Source organism: Salmo salar, chromosome 11, assembly GCF_965601325.2.
Source record: "Salmo salar chromosome 11, fSalSal1, whole genome shotgun sequence".
In the NCBI taxonomy this organism is placed as follows: Eukaryota; Metazoa; Chordata; class Actinopteri; order Salmoniformes; family Salmonidae; genus Salmo; species Salmo salar.
In genome coordinates, this window is record NC_138301.1 from 124,737,163 (window position 1) to 124,759,670 (window position 22,508).

General features: G+C 43.6%; 1 protein-coding gene across 3 annotated transcripts in view; it reads right to left on the minus strand.

Annotated features, from left to right (window-relative positions):
* Nucleotides 1-22,508, minus strand: part of birc2 (baculoviral IAP repeat containing 2) — a 39,345-nt gene that overhangs the window by 4,335 nt on the left and 12,502 nt on the right. Inside the window, exons 7-15 of one of the 3 annotated variants that reach the window (XM_045690312.2) lie at nt 19,986-20,160; nt 10,999-11,290; nt 10,374-10,473; nt 7,934-8,012; nt 7,595-7,643; nt 6,730-6,842; nt 5,732-5,861; nt 4,482-4,580; nt 3,545-3,697 (exon numbers count right to left, since the gene is read on the minus strand). In XM_045690312.2, the coding sequence (XP_045546268.2) occupies nt 3,545-3,697; nt 4,482-4,580; nt 5,732-5,861; nt 6,730-6,842; nt 7,595-7,643; nt 7,934-8,012; nt 10,374-10,473; nt 10,999-11,290; nt 19,986-20,160 (1,190 nt within the window). Of the gene's footprint in view, nt 1-3,544; nt 3,698-3,761; nt 3,994-4,088; nt 4,142-4,481; nt 4,581-5,731; nt 5,862-6,729; nt 6,843-7,594; nt 7,644-7,933; nt 8,013-10,373; nt 10,474-10,998; nt 11,291-19,985; nt 20,161-22,508 lie in introns of those variants that run through there. The other 2 variants (XM_082958349.1, XM_045690313.2) reach the window with 2 other exon arrangements.

Consider the following 22,508-nt stretch of genomic DNA (forward strand, 5'->3'; position numbering starts at 1 on the left):
AGTGGGGTGAAGTGGGACTAACTGAACTGGGTCGAAGTGGGACTAACTGGACTGAAGTGGGTCGAAGTGGGACTAACTGGACTGAAGTGGGTCGAAGTGGGACTAACTGGACTGAGCTGAGCTGGGTGGAGTGGGACTAACTGGACTGAAGCTGGTGAAGTGGGACTAACTGGACTGAAGTGGGACTAACTGGACTGAAGTGGGACTAACTGGACTGAGCTGAGCTGGGTGAAGTGGGACTAACTGGACTGAAGTGGGGGTGGGACTAACTGGACTCAACTGGGACTAACTGGACTGAGCTGGGTGAAGTGGGACTAACTGGACTGAACTGGGACTAACTGGACTGAACTGGGTCAAGTGGGACTAACTGGACTGAACTGGCACTGAGCTGGGTGATAACCTTTCTATACAAGGATGGGTCAATCTGATGGTTTAGTAGGCTGACCCCTGACCTCTAGCCCCTTAGCCCCCTAACCTCTTAGCCCCCTAACCTCTAATCTACACACCAATCATTCTCACAGACAAGCTCAGAACGATACAACATCCCACCATCCTTCCCAAACCTGGAATGCTGGACACCCCATGACCAGGGGTTAAGGAGCTAAGGATTCAACAACTAGGGATTGGGGAGTAGAAGGGACTAGGGGTTAAGGAGCTAAGGATTCAACAACTAGGGATTGGGGAGTAGAAGGGACTAGGGGCTAAGGAGCTAAGGATTCAACAACTAGGGATTGGGAGTAGAAGGGACTAGGGGTTAAGGAGCTAAGGATTCCAACACTAGGGATTGGGAGTAGAAGGGACTAGGGGTTAAGGATTCCACAACTAGGGATTGGGGAGTAGAAGGGACTAGGGGTTAAGGAGCTAAGGATTCCACAACTAGGGATTGGGAGTAGAAGGGACTAGGGGTTAAGGAGCTAAGGATTCCACAACTAGGGATTGGGGAGTAGAAGGGACTAGGGGTTAAGGAGCTAAGGATTCCACAACTAGGGATTGGGAGCAGAAGGGACTAGGGGTTAAGGAGCTAAGGATTCCACAACTAGGGATTGGGGAGCAGAAGGGACTAGGGGTTAAGGATTCCACAACTAGGGATTGGGGAGCAGAAGGGACTAGGGGTTAAGGATTCCACAACTAGGGATTGGGAGTAGAAGGGACTAGGGGTTAAGGATTCCACAACTAGGGATTGGGAGCAGAAGGGACTAGGGGTTAAGGATTCCACAACTAGGGATTGGGAGTAGAAGGGACTAGGGGTTAAGGAGCTAAGGATTCCACAACTAGGGATTGGGAGTAGAAGGGACTAGGGGTTAAGGAGCTAAGGATTCCACAACTAGGGATTGGGGAGTAGAAGGGACTAGGGGTTAAGGAGCTAAGGATTCCACAACTAGGGATTGGGAGCAGAAGGGACTAGGGGTTAAGGAGCTAAGGATTCCACAACTAGGGATTGGGAGTAGAAGGGACTAGGGGTTAAGGAGCTAAGGATTCCACAACTAGGGATTGGGGAGTAGAAGGGACTAGGGGTTAAGGATTCAACAACTAGGGATTGGGGAGTAGAAGGGACTAGGGGTTAAGGAGCTAAGGATTCCACAACTAGGGATTGGGAGTAGACGGGACTAGGGGTTAAGGAGCTAAGGATTCAACAACTAGGGATTGGGGAGTAGAAGGGACTAGGGGTTAAGGAGCTAAGGATACAACAACTAGGGATTGGGGAGTAGAAGGGACTAGGGGTTAAGGAGCTAAGGATTCAACAACTAGGGATTGGGAGTAGAAGGGACTAGGGGTTAAGGAGCTAAGGATTCCACAACTAGGGATTGGGAGTAGAAGGGACTAGGGGTTAAGGAGCTAAGGATTCAACAACTAGGGATTGGGAGTAGAAGGGACTAGGGGTTAAGGAGCTAAGGATTCCACAACTAGGGATTGGGAGTAGAAGGGACTAGGGGTTAAGGAGCTAAGGATTCCAACACTAGGGATTGGGAGTAGAAGGGACTAGGGGTTAAGGAGCTAAGGATTCCACAACTAGGGATTGGGAGTAGAAGGGACTAGGGGTTAAGGAGCTAAGGATTCCACAACTAGGGATTGGGAGTAGAAGGGACTAGGGGTTAAGGAGCTAAGGATTCCACAACTAGGGATTGGGGAGTAGAAGGGACTAGGGGTTAAGGATTCCACAACTAGGGATTGGGGAGTAGAAGGGACTAGGGATTCCACAACTAGGGATTGGGAGTAGAAGGGACTAGGGGTTAAGGATTCCACAACTAGGGATTGGGGAGTAGAAGGGACTAGGGGTTAAGGATTCCACAACTAGGGATTGGGGAGTAGAAGGGACTAGGGGTTAAGGAGCTAAGGATTCCACAACTAGGGATTGGGAGTAGAAGGGACTAGGGGTTAAGGAGCTAAGGATTCCACAACTAGGGATTGGGGAGTAGAAGGGACTAGGGGTTAAGGATTCCACAACTAGGGATTGGGAGTAGAAGGGACTAGGGGTTAAGGATTCCACAACTAGGGATTGGGAGCAGAAGGGACTAGGGGTTAAGGAGCTAAGGATTCCACAACTAGGGATTGGGAGTAGAAGGGACTAGGGGTTAAGGAGCTAAGGATTCAACAACTAGGGATTGGGGAGTAGAAGGGACTAGGGGTTAAGGAGCTAAGGATTCCACAACTAGGGATTGGGAGCAGAAGGGACTAGGGGTTAAGGAGCTAAGGATTCAACAACTAGGGATTGGGAGTAGAAGGGACTAGGGGTTAAGGAGCTAAGGATTCAACAACTAGGGATTGGGGAGTAGAAGGGACTAGGGGTTAAGGAGCTAAGGATTCCACAACTAGGGATTGGGGAGTAGAAGGGACTAGGAGCTAAGGATTCAACAACTAGGGATTGGGAGTAGAAGGGACTAGGGGTTAGGGGTCTAGGCATTAGGAAACTAGGGGTCTTAGGAAACTGAAGATTAGGAGCAGAAGGGTGCTAGGGAGTAAAGGGACTAGGGGTTAGGGAGTAAAGGGACTAGGGGTTAGGGTGCTAGGGAGTAAAGGGACTAGGGGTTAGGGAGTAAAGGGACTAGGGGTTAGGGTGCTAGGGAGTAAAGGGACTAGGGGTTAGGGAGTAAAGGGACTAGGGGTTAGTGTGCTAGGGAGTAAAGGGACTAGGGGTTAGGGTGCTAGGGAGTAAAGGGACTAGGGGTTAGTTAAGGGACTAGGGCGATCCACAGTGAGGGATGTTCAAGGTGAAGTCTAGCAGGTTAGGGGAAGGGGAAAAGAAGTTAGGGTGTGAGGTAAGAGTTGAAAGGTCAGAAGTAAGGTTTACCCATGAGGTCTCTGAGCAGGTTAGGGGTTAAAGGTCAGAAGGAAGGTTTACCCATGAGGTCTCTGAGCAGGTTAGGGGTTAAAGGTCAGAAGGAAGGTTTACCCATGAGGTCTCTGAGCAGGTTAGGGGTTAAAGGTCAGAAGTAAGGTTTACCCATGAGGTCTCTGAGCAGGTTAGGGGTTAAAGGTCAGAAGTAAGGTTTACCCATGAGGTCTCTGAGCAGGTTAGGGGTTAAAGGTCAGAAGTAAGGTTTACCCATGAGGTCTCTGAGCAGGTAGACATCGTTCTTCTGGATCCAGTTCCTGAAGACCTCAGCTGCTGCGTTTCCTTTAGTCAGCACCAAGTCTATCAGCCTGGCTGTCTGCTGCTGAGAGGACTGGCCCTGGAGACTACTGTATTCCTCTCCACCTAGAAGGTCAGGGGGTTAAAGGTCAGCTGCTGCTGAGAGGACTGGCCCTGGAGACTACTGTATTCCTCTCCACCTAGGAGGTCAGGGGGTTAAAGGTCAGCTGCTGCTGGGAGGACTGGCCCTGGAGACTACTGTATTCCTCTCCACCTAGAAGGTCAGGGGGTTAAAGGTCAGCTGCTGCTGGGAGGACTGGCCCTGGAGACTACTGTATTCCTCTCCACCTAGAAGGTCAGGGGGTTAAAGGTCAGCTGCTGCTGAGAGGACTGGCCCTGGAGACTACTGTATTCCTCTCCACCTAGAAGGTCAGGGGGTTAAAGGTCAGCTGCTGCTGGGAGGACTGGCCCTGGAGACTACTGTATTCCTCTCCACCTAGGAGGTCAGGGGGTTAAAGGTCAGCTGCTGCTGGGAGGACTAGCCCTGGAGACTACTGTATTCCTCTCCACCTAGAAGGTCAGGGGGTTAAAGGTCAGCTGCTGCTGAGAGGACTGGCCCTGGAGACTACTGTACTCCTCACCTACTGTAGAGGTATCATAACATCAATATAGTACTGTAGTAGTAGCTAGTAGTTTAACATGTAGTAATATAAAGATATACTGATGGGCGCTCCAGGACCGACTAAACATTAATATTGTAATAGTAGCAGCTTGTAGTATATACCATGTATTAATAACATACTCATGACATTCTGTTCTCTGAGGAGGTCCGGGACAGACTCGACACTCTTCACAACATTAATAATATTCATTAGTACTGTAGTAGTATTTCAGTAGTGTAAAGACGTACTGATGACATTCTGCTCTCGGAGGTGCTCCAGGACAGACTCAACACTCTTCAGACGCTGGACCAACGCTGCCTGGTGTCTCTTCAAGAACGAATTACCATCTGGAGAGAGGAGACAGGGCAGAGAGAGTTGGGCGAGGGCGTTGGGCGAGGGCGTTGGGCGTTGGGCGAGGGCGTTGGGAGAGGGCGTTGGGAGAGGGCGTTGGGCGAGGGCGTTGGGCGAGGGCGTTGGGCGAGGGCGTTGGGCGAGGGCGTTGGGCGAGGGCGTTGGGAGAGGGCGTTGGGAGAGGGCGTTGGGAGAGGGCGTTGGGAGAGGGCGTTGGGAGAGGGCGTTGGGAGAGGGCGTTGGGAGAGGGCGTTGGGAGAGGGCGTTGGGAGAGGGCGTTGGGCGAGGGCGTTGGGAGAGGGCGTTGGGAGAGGGCGTTGGGAGAGGGCGTTGGGAGAGGGCGTTGGGAGAGGGCGTTGGGCGTTGGGAGAGGGCGAGGGCGTTGGGAGAGGGCGTTTGCATTCGATTCAGTTGGACTCTGGCACCAGAAGCTTATTACCTGGGCCAAGCCAGAGGACAACAACTTCTCCCTCAACGTCAGCAAGACAAAGGAGCTGACCGTGGACTACAGCAAACAAGAGGGCAAGTACATTAGAGTGTCTAGGTTGAGAAACAGACGCCTCACAAGTCCTCAACTAGCAGCTTCATTAAATAGTTCCCACAAAACACCAGTCTCAACGTCAGCAGTGAAGAGGCGACTCCGGGATGCTGCCCTTCTAGGCAGAGTTGTAAAGAAAAAGCCATATCTCAGACTGGCCAATAAAAAGAAAAGATTAAGACGGGCAGAAGAACACAGACACTGGACAGAGGAACTCTGCCTAGAAGGCCAGCATCCCGGAGTCGCCTCTTCACTGTTGACGTTGAGACTGGTGTTTTGTGGGAACTATTTAATGAAGCTGCCAGTTGAGGACTTGTGAGGCGTCTGTTTCTCAAACTAGACACTCTAATGTACTTGTCCTCTTGCTCAGTTGTGCACCGGGGCCTCCCACTCCTCTTTCTATTCTGGTTAGAGCCAGTTTGCTCTGTTCTGTGTAGGGAGTAGTACACAGCGTTGTACGAGATCTTCAGTTTCTTGGCAATTTCTCGCATGGAATAGCCTTCATTTCTCAGAACAAGAATAGACTGACGAGTTTCAGAAGAAAGATCTCGTCGGCCAGCATCTCTCCTCCCCTCCCTCCCTCCCCTCCCTCCCTCATATCAGCCGTACCAGAAGCCATCTCCTCGGCCAGCATCTCTTTCTCCTCCTCTCTCTTTTGGTCCTCGGCAGACAGCAGGTCTAAGACCAGTTCCTGGACCGTCTTGTAGTTCTCTCCGCTGGTCAGGATCTTACCCTGGACCTGTAGATTATAGACACACAGGACAGTGAGTCCCTCTGCTTAATGGAAATATATACTGAACAATAATATAAAAAACGCAACAATTTCAATGATTTTACTGAATTACAGTTCATATGAGGACCCTAACCCAAATAAATTCATTAGGTGCTAATCTATGAATTTCACATGACTGGGAATACAGATATGACTGTTGGTAACATACCTTTAAATAAATAAAATAATAATAATAAAAAATGGGCCGCATCACGGTATTTCAGTGGATTTTACCTTATGCCTGTCCATACCATAACCCCACCATGGGCCACTCTGTTCACAACAGCAAACCGCTCGTCCACACGACACCACACACGGTCTATGGTTATGAGGTCAGTTGGACATACTGCCTAATTCTCTAAAACAATGTTGGAGGCGGCTTATGGTAGAGAAGTGAACATTAAATTCTCTGGCAACAGCTCTGGTGGACATTCCTGCAGTCAGCATGCCAACTGCACGCTCCCTCAAAAGTTGAGACATCTGTGGCATTGTGTTGTGACAAAACGGCACATTCTAGAGTGGCCTTTACTTGTCCCCAGCACAAGGTGCACCTGTGTAATGATCATGCTATTTAATCAGCTTCTTGATATGCCACACCTGTCAGGTGGATGGATTATCTTGGTAAAGGACAAATGCTCACTAACAGGGGTGTAAACACATTTGTGCACAGAATTTGAGAGATATACACTTTCTGTGTGTATGGAAAAAAAATCTGTGATATTTTATTTCAGCTCATGAAACCAACACTTAACATGTGTTTCTATTTCTGTTCAGTGTATTTTTATAGACGGACAGGGAGTCCCTCAGCGTAATGGAATATCATTACATTATGTACCGTCTGCTTGACCAGGTCACGCTCAAATCCCATCTCCAGAGCCGACACAACCACCGGGGTGTTCATCATCACTGCATCTTCCGACCGCTCCTCACCTGGACCCAGGTTGACCACTAGAGGGGGAGGGAGGGAGAGAGCGAGCGGGAAGGAGGGAGAGAGAGAGAGAGCGGGAAGGAGAGAGGGAGAGAGGGAGGGAGGGAAGGAGGGAGAGACGGGGCGAGAGCGGGAAAAACGGGCGAGAGCGGGAGAGAGCGAGCGGGAGGGAGGGAGAGGGAAGGAGGGAAGAGCAGGAGAGAAACTGTTAGCGTTATGGTTGCTGCTATGGAAACCGGTGGTTCCCTTTCAGTGGGTCACTCGTTACAACAGAGCTATGGAGAGGAGCTCGACCACCTCATAACGAAGAGCTCTAAAATCACCACATCTGAACGTGATGAAAGGTCCCGGAAGCCCCGCTTTCTCCAGGAGATAAAACCGAGGCTCGGGTTAATTCTTCCGCTCTTCACCTCGCTGAGCAGAACGATTCACACATTCTTAAAAACAAATATTGTAATGCGAACCTGTCAAGCTTTGCTACAACAGTGTATAATATATACTTCATCTCCGGATGTTGTCTTCAGCGCACGTGACAAATAAACTTTGATTTGTCAGAGTTTAGTCTGTGTTTTTCCTACAACACCTAGTTTCTTCTTCTGCCTGTTCAGCTAACTGGCTAGAAGATGGTCAAGTCAGGTGTTCAACTGATTAGCTGTAAACACAAAGCAGCTACTATATTTAAAAAAACTACAATAATAAATTCATATATTATAATTCTTTGTTATATATTGTCGAGACACCAAGTGTCCAAAAAACTTGAATTGTTACTCACTTGGTGGGTCCACAAACTCCCTGGAGATGCTGTCCCCATTGGTCAGGAGCTGTAAGGGGGAGGAGCCAGGAGAGTTTACTTCCTGTTTCGACTGATGTTCAGATCAGTCATATGATGGATCTTTATTCACATCACAATGTTCTACCAGACAGCTAATCAATACACACCACACTCACATACACACACACACACACACACACACACACACACACACACACACACACACACACACACACACACCACACACACACACACACACACACACACACACCACGGTGCATACACACAGGTCATTGATGCCAGGTGTGAATAAGGTGCATAAACAGAAGCAGGTGTTACCTGTTCAAAGAGGCGAGGGAAACGAGCCTGGATCTGATGGACGAACTCCTGACCTTTCTCCTGGAGCAGGTACACACACCTAGAGGTTACCATAGTCACATTAATATATACTGACAGGTTACCATAGTCACAGTAACATATATACTGACAGGTTACCATAGTCACCACATTAATATATACTGACAGGTTACCATAGTCACCACATTAATATATACTGACAGGTTACCATAGTCACCACATTAATATATACTGACAGGTTACCATAGTCACATATACTGACAGGTTACCATAGTCACAGTAACATATATACTGACAGGTTACCATAGTCACAGTAACATATATACTGACAGGTTACCATAGTCACATTAATATATACTGACAGGTTACCATAGTCACAGTAACATATATACTGACAGGTTACCACAGTCACCACATTAATATATACTGACAGGTTACCATAGTCACCACATTAATATATACTGACAGGTTACCATAGTCACATATACTGACAGGTTACCATAGTCACAGTAATATATACTGACAGGTTACCATAGTCACAGTAACATATATACTGACAGGTTACCATAGTCACAGTAACATATATACTGACAGGTTACCATAGTCACAGTAACATATACTGAGAGGTTACCATAGTCACAGTAACATATACTGACAGGTTACCATAGTCACAGTAACATATACTGACAGGTTACCATAGTCACCACATTAATATATACTGACAGGTTACCATAGTCACCACATTAATATATACTGACAGGTTACCATAGTCAACACATTAATATATACTGACAGGTTACCATAGTCACAGTAACATATACTGACAGGTTACCATAGTCACAGTAACATATACTGACAGGTTACCATAGTAACATATACTGACAGGTTACCATAGTCACCACATTAATATATACTGACAGGTTACCATAGTCACAGTAACATATATACTGACAGGTTACCATAGTCACAGTAACATATATACTGACAGGTTACCATAGTCACAGTAATATATACTGACAGGTTACCATAGTCACAGTACATATATACTGACAGGTTACCATAGTCACAGTAACATATACTGACAGGTTACCATAGTCACAGTAACATATACTGACAGGTTACCATAGTCACAGTAACATATACTGACAGGTTACCATAGTCACAGTAACATATACTGACAGGTTACCATAGTCACCACATTAATATATACTGACAGGTTACCATAGTCACATAAATATACTGACAGGTTACCATAGTAACATATACTGACAGGTTACCATAGTCACCACATTAATATATACTGACAGGTTACCATAGTCACCACATTAATATATACTGACAGGTTACCATAGTCACAGTAACATATACTGACAGGTTACCATAGTCACAGTAATATATACTGACAGGTTACCATAGTCACAGTAATATATACTGACAGGTTACCATAGTCACAGTAACATATATACTGACAGGTTACCATAGTCACAGTAACATATATACTGACAGGTTACCATAGTCACAGTAATATATACTGACAGGTTACCATAGTCACAGTAACATATACTGACAGGTTACCATAGTAACATATACTGACAGGTTACCATAGTCACAGTAACATATACTGACAGGTTACCATAGTAACATATACTGACAGGTTACCATAGTCACATATACTGACAGGTTACCATAGTCACCACATTAATATATACTGACAGGTTACCATAGTCACCACATTAATATATACTGACAGGTTACCATAGTCACCACATTAATATATACTGACTGGTTACCATAGTCACCACATTAATATATACTGACAGGTTACCATAGTCACCACAGTAATATATACTGACAGGTTACCATAGTCACCACATTAATATATACTGACAGGTTACTATAGTCACCACAGTAACATATACTGACAGGTTACCATAGTCACCACAGTAATATATACTGACAGGTTACCATAGTCACCACAGTAATATATACTGACAGGTTACCATAGTCACAGTAACATATACTGACAGGTTACCATAGTCACAGTAACATATACTGACAGGTTACCATAGTCACAGTAATATATACTGACAGGTTACCATAGTCACAGTAATATATACTGACAGGTTACCATAGTCACAGTAACATATATACTGACAGGTTACCATAGTCACAGTAACATATATACTGACAGGTTACCATAGTCACAGTAACATATATACTGACAGGTTACCATAGTCACAGTAACATATACTGACAGGTTACCATAGTCACAGTAACATAGGTTACCAGTCATTGCAGTGATCAAGTCTGAAGGTGATGAGTGAGTCGACTACTGGCTCTGTCTGGTACTATTTTCCCGTTGTTCAATCAGCTTGTCACCAACACACACACGTAATATGGCAGCGCTGTAAGGGGTGGTTACCTAGGGAACCATTTGGCGTGCTCCACCCAGGGGTCGTCACCTGACTCCCAGCACCTCAGACCCCCGTCACAGCAGAAACACTTCACGTCGTCATTACGCCCTGCAACACACACACTCTCATCATTATTACACCCTGCAACACACACACACCATCATCATTATTACGCCCTGCAACACACACACTCTCATCATTATTACACCCTGCAACACACACACACCATCATCATTATTACACCCTGCAACACACACACACCATCATCATTATTACACCCTGCAACACACACACACCATCATCATTATTACACCCTGCAACACACACACATTATTACACCCTGCAACACACACACCTCATTACGCCCTGCAACACACACACACATCATCATTACGCCCTGCAACACACCCAGGGTGTGATTAGGAGGTGTAGAGGTCCTGCTAAATGTTTGGGTAAAGCCCAGGGGAACACCAGGAGCTCCAAGCTTCCTCCAATCACAGGAACCGTGTCTATGGTGATACTAACAGGGCATTCGTTGCCAATGACTTTTACCCGTTTAAACAAAAAAACTGTATAAAAATACATGTTAACTAAAAGTTATATTGGAATGTAGATCTTGAATATTTCTCTCACCAACGTAGTAAAACCCTGCCTTGGCCAGCTGTTCGGGGCGTACAGGAATACGTAAAGGCCAGTGGACGAAGGTGAGCAACCGCTCCTCACGCTGCTGCATGGCTGGATTAGACACGTTACTGAGACCTGGGGGGCTGGAGACGGGAGCTACTGCCCCGGGGGGCACTCCTACACCTCTAGCGCCGCCCGCCATGGACACGTTGTCGGCCCGGTCTCCTCTGACGAAGCGACAGTTGGGGTAATGTCTCTGGTGCTCCGATACGGCCCGGTCCCCTGGCTCCCAGTTACTGAGCTACAGGAACAGAGAGGAGACAGTAATCAATCCCCTGGCTCCCAGTTACTGAGCTACAGGAACAGAGAGGAGACAGTAATCCCCTGGCTCCCAGTTACTGAGCTACAGGAACAGAGAGGAGACAGTAATCCCCTGGCTCCCAGTTACTGAGCTACAGGAACAGAGAGGAGACAGTAATCCCCTGGCTCCCAGTTACTGAGCTACAGGAACAGAGAGGAGACAGTAATCCCCTGGCTCCCAGTTACTGAGCTACAGGAACAGAGAGGAGACAGTAATCCCCTGGCTCCCAGTTACTGAGCTACAGGAACAGAGAGGAGACAGTAATCCCCTGGCTCCCAGTTACTGAGCTACAGGAACAGAGAGGAGACAGTAATCCCCTGGCTCCCAGTTACTGAGCTACAGGAACAGAGAGGAGACAGTAATCCCCTGGCTCCCAGTTACTGAGCTACAGGAACAGAGAGGAGACAGTAATCCCCTGGCTCCCAGTTACTGAGCTAGAGAGAGACACACCGAGAGGAAAGAGATTCAAATCAAATCGTATCTCTCGCTCTCCGGACAAAGTGACCGGGAAGATTTTTCATTTACCCGCCATTTGAGAAAATTTACCAGACCCATATGCATTGGGTGCGTCACCCATTAGGGTGGTCAGAATGACAGAAAGCACATTATGGTAATTCATATTAACAGAACATTTAGATTATGGTAATTCATATTAACAGAACATTTAGATTATGGTAATTCATACTAACAGAACATTTAGATTATGGTAATTCATATTAACATTTAGATTATGGTAATTCATACTAACAGAACATTTACATTATGGTAATTCCCATTAACAGAACATTTACATTATGGTAATTCATATTAACATTTAGATTATGGTAATTCACACTAACAGAACATTTAGATTATGGTAATTCATATTAACATTTAGATTATGGTAATTCATACTAACAGAACATTTACATTATGGTAATTCCCATTAACAGAACATTTAACTCCTGTAGATTTTGTTTGATTTCTAAATTAACTAAGCAGCCAGCTCATTATCATGGTCAGATTACCGGCCAGCTCGTTATCATGGTCAGATTACCGGCCAGCTCGTTATCATGGTCAGATTACCGGCCAGCTCGTTATCATGGTCAGATTACCGGCCAGCTCGTTATCATGGTCAGATTACCGGCCAGCTCGTTATCATGGTCAGATTACCGGCCAGCTCGTTATCATGGTCAGATTACCGGCCAGCTCGTTATCATGGTCAGATTACCGGCCAGCTCGTTATCATGGTCAGATTACCGGCCAGCTCGTTATCATGGTCAGATTACCGGCCAGCTCGTTATCATGGTCAGATTACCGGCCAGCTCGTTATCATGGTCAGATTACCGGCCAGCTCGTTATCATGGTCAGATTACCGGCCAGCTCGTTATCATGGTCAGATTACCGGCCAGCTCGTTATCATGGTCAGATTACCGGCCAGCTCGTTATCATGGTCAGATTACCGGCCAGCTCGTTATCATGGTCAGATTACCGGCCAGCTCGTTATCATGGTCAGATTAACGGCCAGGGGCTCCTATTGATTTGTTAGTCTGTCTCACATCCTATTAAAAACTGCAAACATTCGTCTCCGCCCCAAAATGGATGCCGATACGCAGACCGGAGAGCCACTGTGGCCCCTCATAACAAACTCAGATTATTATTTCCCCAAAAAACTCAGTCGTCCTGAGTCTGAAAAGAACTGCCAGGACCTCGGATATATGGAGACACTAAAGTTAAATTTTTTTTAATCCTTTATCTCTCAACACATTCACAAAAATAGTCATGGCCTCTAAACCTTGCTACTGGACCCTATTCCAACTACTGAAAGAGCTACTTCCTGTGCTTGGAGAGCTACTTCCTGTGCTTGGCCCTCCTATGTTGAACATACATGTCTGACCTATCCACCAAAAACAAAAAAATCACTCAAAGTGGCAGAAATAAATCCTCTCCTGAAAAAGCCAAACCTTGACCCAGAAAAAAAAATATTTTTTTATATACACCACCGTTCAAAAGTTTGGGGTCACTTAGAAATGTCCTTGTTTTTCAAAGAAAAGCACATTTTTGTCCATTAAAATAACATCAAATTGAACAGAAATACAGTTCAGACATTGTTAACTTCTATGGGCTACCCACCTGCTGGACACAGCCAGTGAAATATCAGGGCGGCAAATTCAAAAACAACAAAATGTCATAATTCAACTCTCTCAAACATACACTTCTTGATGGTAACCACATTGTCCGATTTCAAAAAGGCTTTACAGCGAAAGCAAAACATTAGATTGTTAGGAGAGTACATAGACAAAAATAAATCACACAGCCATTTTCCAAGCAAGGACATGTGTTAATAAAACCCAAAACACAGCTAAATGCAGCACTAACCTTTGATGATCTTCATCAGATGACAACCCTAGGACATTATGTTATACAATACATGCATGTTTTGTTCAATCAAGTTCGTATTAATATCAAAAACCAGCTTTTTACATTGGTGTGTTATGTTCAGAACATGTATTCCCACCCAAAACTTGCTGTGAATTTACTAAATTACTCATCATAAACATTGACAAAATACATAAATTAGTTTAAGAATTATAGATACAGAACTCCTTTATGCAATCGCTATGTCAGATTTTAAAATAGCTTTTCGGCGAAAGCACATTTTGCAATATTCTGAGTACATAGCTCGGCCATCACGGCTAGCTATTTTGACACCCACCAAGTTTGGGGGACACTAAACTCAGAATTATTATTCGAAAAATTGTATTACCTTTGCTGATCTTCGTCAGAATGCACTCCCAGGACTGCTACTTCCACAAGAAATGTTGTTTTTGTTCCAAATAATCCATAGTTATGTCCAAATACCTCCGTTTTGTTCGTGCGTTCAGGTCACTATCCAAAGGGTAACGCGCGAGCGCATTTCGAGACAAAACAAAAATAAAAAATGTTCCATTACCGTACTTAGAAGCATGTCAAACGCTGTTTAAAATCAATTTAAGGGTATTTTTCTCGTAAAATAGCGATAATATTCCAACCGGACAATAGTGTATTCATTTAAAGAGGAAAAGAAAAAACAGCGTGTTCACGTGAATGCGCATATCCAATCTCTTTGTCACCAGGCAGACCACTGAGAAACTGAGCTACTATACTCTGCCCAGAGACAGGAGACGCCTCAATCTGCTTTCTGAAGGCTTTAGCGAGCCAATGGAAGCCTTAGAAAGTGCTACGTAACCCCACAGATACTGTAGTTTCGATAGAGAATCAAAAGAACAACAACAATTTCTCAGACAGGCCACTTCCTGCTTGGAATTTTCTCAGGTTTTTGCCTGCCATATGAGTTCTGTTATACTCACAGACACCATTCAAAAAAGTTTAGAAACTTCAGAGTGTTTTCTATCCAAAACTACTAATAATATGCATATTCTCGTTTCTGGGCAAGAGTAGTCACCAGTTTAAAAATCGGGTACGTTTTTTCATCCGGCCGTGAAAATACTGCCCCCTATCCCAAACAGGTTAATGTTGTAAATGACTATTGTAGCTGGAAACGGCTGATTTTTAATGGAATATCTACATAGACGTACAGAGGCCCATTATCAGCAACCATCACTCCTGTGTTCCAATGGCACGTTGTGTTAGCTAATCCAAGTTTATCATTTTAAAAGTCTAATTGATCATTAGAAAACCCTTTTGCAATTGATGTTAGCACAGCTGAAAACTGTTGTCTGATTAAAGAAGCAATAAAACTGGCCTTCTTTAGACTAGTTGAGTATCTGGAGCATCAGCATCTGTGGGTTCGATTACAGGCTCAAAAAGGCCAGAAACAAAGACCTTTCTTCTGAAACTCGTCAGTCTATTTTTGTTCTGAGAAATGAAGGCTATTCAATGCGAGAAATTGCCAAGGAACTGAAGATCTCATACAACGCTGTGTGCTACTCCCTTCACAGAACAGCGCAAACTGGCTCTAACCAGAATAGAAAGAGGAGTGGGAGGCCCCGGTGCACAACTGAGCAAGAGGACAACTACATTAGAGTGTCTAGTTTGAGAAACAGACGCCTCACAAGTCCTCAACTGGCAGCTTCATTAAATAGTACCCACAAAACACCAGTCTCAACGTCAATAGTGAAGAGGCGACTCGAGATGCTGTCCGTTTCCAGCTACAATAGTAATTTACAACATGAACAATGTCTACACTGTATTTCTGATCAATTTGATGATATTGTAATGAACAAATTGAACAGTTGAAGTCAGAAGTTTATATACACTTAGGTTGGAGTCATTAAAACTCATTTTTCAACCACTCTACCATTTTCTTGTTAACAAACTATAGTTTTGGCAAGTCGGTTAGGACATCTACTTTGTGCATGACACAAGTCATTTTTCCAACAATTGTTTACAGACAGATTATTTCACTTATAATTCACTGTATCACAATTCCAGTGGGTCAGAAGTTTACATACACTAAGTTGACTGTGCCTTTAAACAGCTTGGAAAATTCCAGAAAATGATGTCATGGCTTTAGAAGCTTCTGATAGGCTAATTGACATCATTTGAGTCAATTGGAGGTGTACCTGTGGATGTATTTCAAGGCCTACCTTCAAACTCAGTGCCTCTTTGCTTGACATCAAGCCCGACTATGGTTTGCAACTGTACATGGGGACAAAGATCGTACTTTTTGGAGAAATGTCCTCTGGTGTGATGAAACAAAAATAGAACTGTTTGGCCATAATGACCATCATTATGTTTGGAGGAAAAAGGGGGATGCTTGCAAGCCGAAGAACACCATCCCAACCGTGAAGCACGGGGGTGGCAGCATCATGTTGTGGGGGTGCTTTGCTGCAGGAGGGACTGGTGCACTTCACAAAATAGATGGCATCATGAGGAAGGAAAATTATGTGGATATATTGAAGCAACATCTCAAGACATCAGTCAGGAAGGTAAAGCTTGGTCGCAAATGGGTTTTCCAAATGGACAATGACCCCAAGCATACTTCCAAAGTTGTGGCAAAATGGCTTAAGGACAACAAAGTCAAGGTATTGGAGTGGCCATCACAAAGCCCTGACCTCAAATCCTATAGAAGATTTGTGGGCAGAACTGAAAAAAAGCGTGTGCGAGCAAGGAGGCCTACAAACCTGACTCGGTTACACCAGCTCTGTCAGGAGTGTCGGTGTTCCTTCCTTGTCAATCTTTGGCTTATTGGTGAAAATCAGCAGTCAGACAATATCTTCTTTAAGTAAATCAAAAACCTTTATCAATTGCAGACAGAAGTTGACCATCAGGAACATTCATGTTTCCCAGTAAGTTCCCACCTAAAGGCACCGCTGATTTATACATGTGATCACTCCCCATACCACTCCCTAGTGGTATGATCCCCTACGTCAATGTATGTTTGTAACAATAAGCTGAGGTTACCCTTAAGGCAACTTAGTACAGAATTGATTTGGATTGTCCACGGTCTCACAAGATCAAACCGTTGTTACTTCCCTTTGTCTAGTTTCGGTCTGACTCAGACCCAGCTTGCTCTCTCACAAGGGCTTAACCACAAAGACTAATATAGATGGCTAGTAAAACGTATAGTGGCAGTTTTTAGACACATAGCAACAGTATCTCTCTCTCTAAGGCCTGCAGAAGAACATATGACTCTTAAGGTCCCCTAAAATCAATAATGGGTCTTTGGGACCCACCCCCTACAGGAGGAATGGGCCAAAATTCACCCAACTTATTGTGGGATGTTTGTGGAAGGCTATCCAAAACGTTTGACTCAAGTTAAACAATTTTAAGGCAATGCTACCAAATACTAATTGAGTGTATGTAAACCTCCGACCCACTGGGAATGTGATGAAAGAAATAAAAGCTGAAGTAAATCATTCTCTCTACTATTATTCTGACATTTCACATTCTTAAATAAAGTGGTGATCCTAACTGACCTAAAACAGGGAATTTTAACTAGGATTAAAATGTCAGGAATTGTGAAAAACTGAGTTTAAATGTATTTGGCTATGTAAACATCTGACTTCAACTGTATGTATGCATGCATGTATGTATTTATGTATGTATGCATGTATGTTTTAAAATGATAAAGATGCAATCTCACATTCCTTTAAAATGTTTTTGAAAAAGCTGTTGCGCAGCAACTCACTGCCTTCCTGAAGGCAAATAATCTATAGGAAATACTCCAATCTGGTTTCAGACCCCATCATATTACTGAGACCGCATGTGGTAAATTACCTTTTAAAATGGTGTCAGACGATAAATTAACACGCACCGCATTGATTATATGGAACGCAGGACAAGCTAGTTAACCTAGTAATATCATCAACCATGTGTAGTCAACTAGTGATTGATTATATGGAACGCAGGACAAGCTAGTTAACCTAGTAATATCATCAACCGTGTAGTCAACTAGTGATTGTTTATATGGAACGCAGGACAAGCTAGTTAACCTGGTAATATCATCAACCATGTGTAGTCAACTAGTGATTGTTTATATGGAACGCAGGACAAGCTAGTTAACCTAGTAATATCATCAACCATGTGTAGTCAACTAGTGATTGATTATATGGAACGCAGGACAAGCTAGTTAACCTAGTAATATCATCAACCATGTGTAGTCAACTAGTGATTGATTATATGGAACGCAGGACAAGCTAGTTAACCTAGTAATATCATCAACCATGTGTAGTCAACTAGTGATTGTGAAGATTGTTTTTTTTATAAGTTTAATGCTAGCTAGCAACTTACCTTGGCTCATTGCAGCCACAAGGTAATTTTGAAGCTGCACTCGCGTAACAGGTGGTCAGCCTGCCACGCAGTTTCCTCATGGATTGCAATGTAATCGGCGTCCAAAAAAGGCCGATTACCGATTGTTATGAAAACGTAAAATCTGCTCTAATTAACTTCTATGGGCTACGTGGGCTAGCGTCCCACCTGCGGGACACAGCCAGTGAAATATCAGGGCGGAAAATTCAGAAACAACAAAATGTCATAATTCAACTTTCTCAAACATACACTTCTCCTTGATATAACCACATTGTCCGATTTCAAAAAGGCTTTACAGCGAAAGCAAAACATTAGATTATGTTAGGAGAGTACATAGACAAAAATAATCACACAGCCATTTTCCAAGCAAGGACATGTGTTAATAAAACCCAAAACACAGCTAAATGAAGCACTAACCTTTGACGATCTTCATCAGATGACACTCCTAGGACATCATGTTACACAATACATGTATGTTTTGTTCGATAAAGTTCATATTTATATCCAAAAACAGCATTTTACATTGGCGCTTGATGTTCAGAAAATGTATTCCCACCAAAACCACCGGTGAATGTGCACATCAATTTACAAAAATACTCATCATAAACGTTGACAAAATATATAACAATTATTTAAAGAATTATAGATAGACTACTCCTGGATGCAACCGCTGTGTCAGATTTTAAAATAGCTTTACGGAGAAAGCACATTTTGTAATATTCTGAGTACATAGCTCAGCCATCACAGAGAGCTATACAGACACCCGCCAAGTTTGGGGCAAACTAAACTCAGAATTAGTATTAGAAATATTCTCTTACCTTTGCTGATCTTCGTCAGAATGCACTCCCAGGACTGCTACTTTCACAGGAAATGTTGTTTTTGTTCGAAATAATCCATATGCATGTACAAATACCTCCGTTTTGTTTGTGTGTACAGATCACTTATCCAAAGGGTAACGCGCGAGCGCAGAACCAGAGACGAAAAGTCAAAATGTTCCATTACCGTACTTAGAAGCATGTCAAACGCTGTTTAAAATCAATCTTTATTATATTTTTTACGTAAAATTGCGATAATATTCCAACCGGACAATAGCATATTCATTCAAGAAGAAAAAGAAGGAACGGTGCACTCGCGGGATCGAGCATATCCAATCCCTTTGTCCCCAGGCAGTCCACTCAGTGACTGAGCTCCTATACTCTGCCCAGTGACAGGAGAATGCTCAAACCACTTTCTGAAGGCTGTTGACAGCCAATGGAAGCCTTAGAAAGTGCAACGTAACAGCACAGATACTGTAGTTTTGAAAGGGACTAGAAAGAAGAACTACAATTCTCAGATCCTACACTTCCTGGTTGAATTTTTCTCAGGTTTTTGCCTGCCATATGAGTTCTGTTATACTCACAGACACCATTCAAACAGTTTTAGAAACTTCAGAGTGTTTTCTATCCAAATCCACTAATAATATGCATATTCTAGTTTCTGGGCCAGAGTAGTAACCTGTTTAAATTGGGTACGTTTTTCATCCGGCCGTAAAAATACTGCCCCCTAGCCCAGACAGGTTAATCGACCATACCAATTAATCGGTCGACCTCTAATTTTGACCCCCCCTTTGTTCAGGGACACATTATTCAATTTCTGTCAGTCACATGTCTGTGGAACTTGTTCAGTTTATGTCTCAGCTGTTGAATCTTGTTATGTTCATACAAATATTTACACATGTTAAGTTTGTTGAAAATAAAACGCAGTTGACAGAGAGAGGACTTTTTTTTGTTGCCGAGTTTATATAAATATTACTTTAAGTGGCTGTGGATAAGCTAAAAAACGAACATGTACATGTAAAATGTAGTATATAGTAGTAGTAGTAGTAGTAGTAGTAGTAGTAGTAGTAGTAGTAGTAGTAGTATACCTGTCCTCCACAGGTGAAGCAGGCCACGCGGTCTCCCTGCCCCAGGTAATAGAAGCCAGCCTTAGCCAGCTCAGAGGGGGTGATGATGGACAGGGTCCAGGTGTGGAAGGAGTCCAGACGGTCCTGCTCTCTCCTCATGCTGGGGTTGTGACAGGTAGGGGGTCTCTGGTGAAACCTACAGAAACATCATCAGATATAGGGGGCCGTACTACTATGGCTGACCCTGTAAAAACAACACATTACACTGTGATCATCCTTTTATATGGCATTATTATTAATAATAATGGGGCCTCAACTTCTTAGTAGGTTGCTGAAGGCAAAGCACAACTCTAGATTTCAATAGTAGGTTTGATTGATTAAAGCTCAATGTTCATTTCAAATCTCCCTTCTATCATATCTAAGCCAGAATGACACCAATGTCAATGAGACTTTGTAAATCAACTTGATTGGAGATACACAACCCACTCCCTGCCTCGTCATGAGCCATCCGGCCATAACCGTAGACCACATACCAGAGTTCTTACCTGGTCGTTAGCATTAGTGAAAAAAATTCAATTTGTTGCCAAGACGTAGCTCAATATCTAGGATAACAACGAGACTACAGAGTCCTTAAAGTGACCATTACACTTGCCACCCTTTTCAGACAACCACAACTCAATGTTAACAATATATCCTACCTAGCTACAGTACATTCTTCCATAAAGCATAGCTAGCTAGCTAAGTAAAGTTCATTGTCAACACCAAACTTTTGGAAACTGCCACGCTGCTAATTTCTAATACATACAAAACTGGCCCCCCTCGGAAAAGTACGGGGGGAAAAAAAATAAAAAAAAATGTATGAAATGTATGCATTCACTACTGTAAGTCGCTCTGGATAAGAGCGTCTGCTAAATGACTAGAAAGTAAATGCTCATCTAGTTAGTTACTCCACCATGACACAGTCAAACTGGCTAGATTAGGTACATGGGTAGCCAGATGTCAGTTTCAGCACTGCTAACTACCCTACATTTCCTCAACCAAGACCAGCCTTCTCACAACACAGTTAGCCATGTTGAATCTAAACCCGGCCAATGCAAGTAGCGCATCGACTGAGTGGAATTATCAACAACACGTTGCTGTTCTAGCATCAAGAACAGATTCCAGCCTTTACCTTATGATGCATTAATTCAGTACGCCCAACTCATTCCAGCCTTTACCTTATGATGCATTAATTCAGTACGCCCAACTCATTCCAGCCTTTACCTTATGATGCATTAATTCAGTACGCCCAACTCATTCCAGCCTTTACCTTATGATGCATTAATTCAGTACGCCCAACTCATTCCAGCCTTTACCTTATGATGCATTAATTCCAACTCATGTCATTTTAATCCACATTTGACTGATAAACAGTTCCTTTTCAGTGTGTTCCCAAAAATCTGAACCCTTACCCAGTTAGCATAATTACGATTTAAAATATATCTGTTCCAGACGTTCAAGTTAGGTTCATTTTCAGTTCTGAATGCATGTTAAAAAAATACTAAACTAAAATAAATTCAACATGAAACAATTTCATTTTAATGAGTTACAGTTCATATAATTTTCAAAGTTCTTGAAATGTTCCGTATTGACGGACATTCATGTCTTAAAGTAATGATGGACTGTTCGTTTCTCTTTGCTTATTTGAGCTGTTTTTGCCATAATACGGACTTGGTCTTTTACCAAATAGGGCTATCTTCTGTATACCACCCTCTACCTTGTCACAACACAACTGATTGGCTCAAACGCATTGACGGAAAGAAATACCACAAATTAACGTTTAACAAGGCACACCTGTTAATTACAATGCATTCCAGATGACTACCTCATGAAGCTGGTTAAGAGAATGCCAAGTGCGTGCAAAGCTGTCATTGAGGCAAAAGGGTGGCTACTTTGAAGAACCTCAAATATAAAATATATTTTGATTTGTTTACTTTTTTTTCACTTTTTTGGTTACTACATCACTCGGGGCTGCCGAATGGTGCAGTGGTCTAAGGCACTGCATCTCAGTGCTAGAGGCGTCACTATAGACCCTGGTTCGATTCCAGGCTGTATCACAACCGGCCGTGATTGGGAGTCCCATAGGGCGGCACACAATTGGCCCAGCATCGTCCGGGTTAGGATTTGGCCGGGGTAGGCCGTCATTGTAAATAAGAATTTGTTCTTAACTGACTTGCCTAGTTAAATAAAAGGTTAACTTTTTAGTGACAGGGGGCAGTATTCGGAAATTCAGATGAATGACGTGCTCAAATTAAACTGCCTGCTACTCAGGCCCAGAAGGTAGGATATGCATATTATTAGTAGATTTGGATAGAAAACACTCTGTACGCCTCTAGCACTGAAATGCAGTGCCTTAGACCGCTGCGCCACACAGGAGGCCCCTATTCCATTTCTTTTTATCCTAAAAAATTCCCTAGTCCTTGTCGATGACAAGCATACCCATAACATGATGCAGCCACCACAATGCTTGAAAATATGAAGCGGTACTCAGTGATGTGTTGTTGG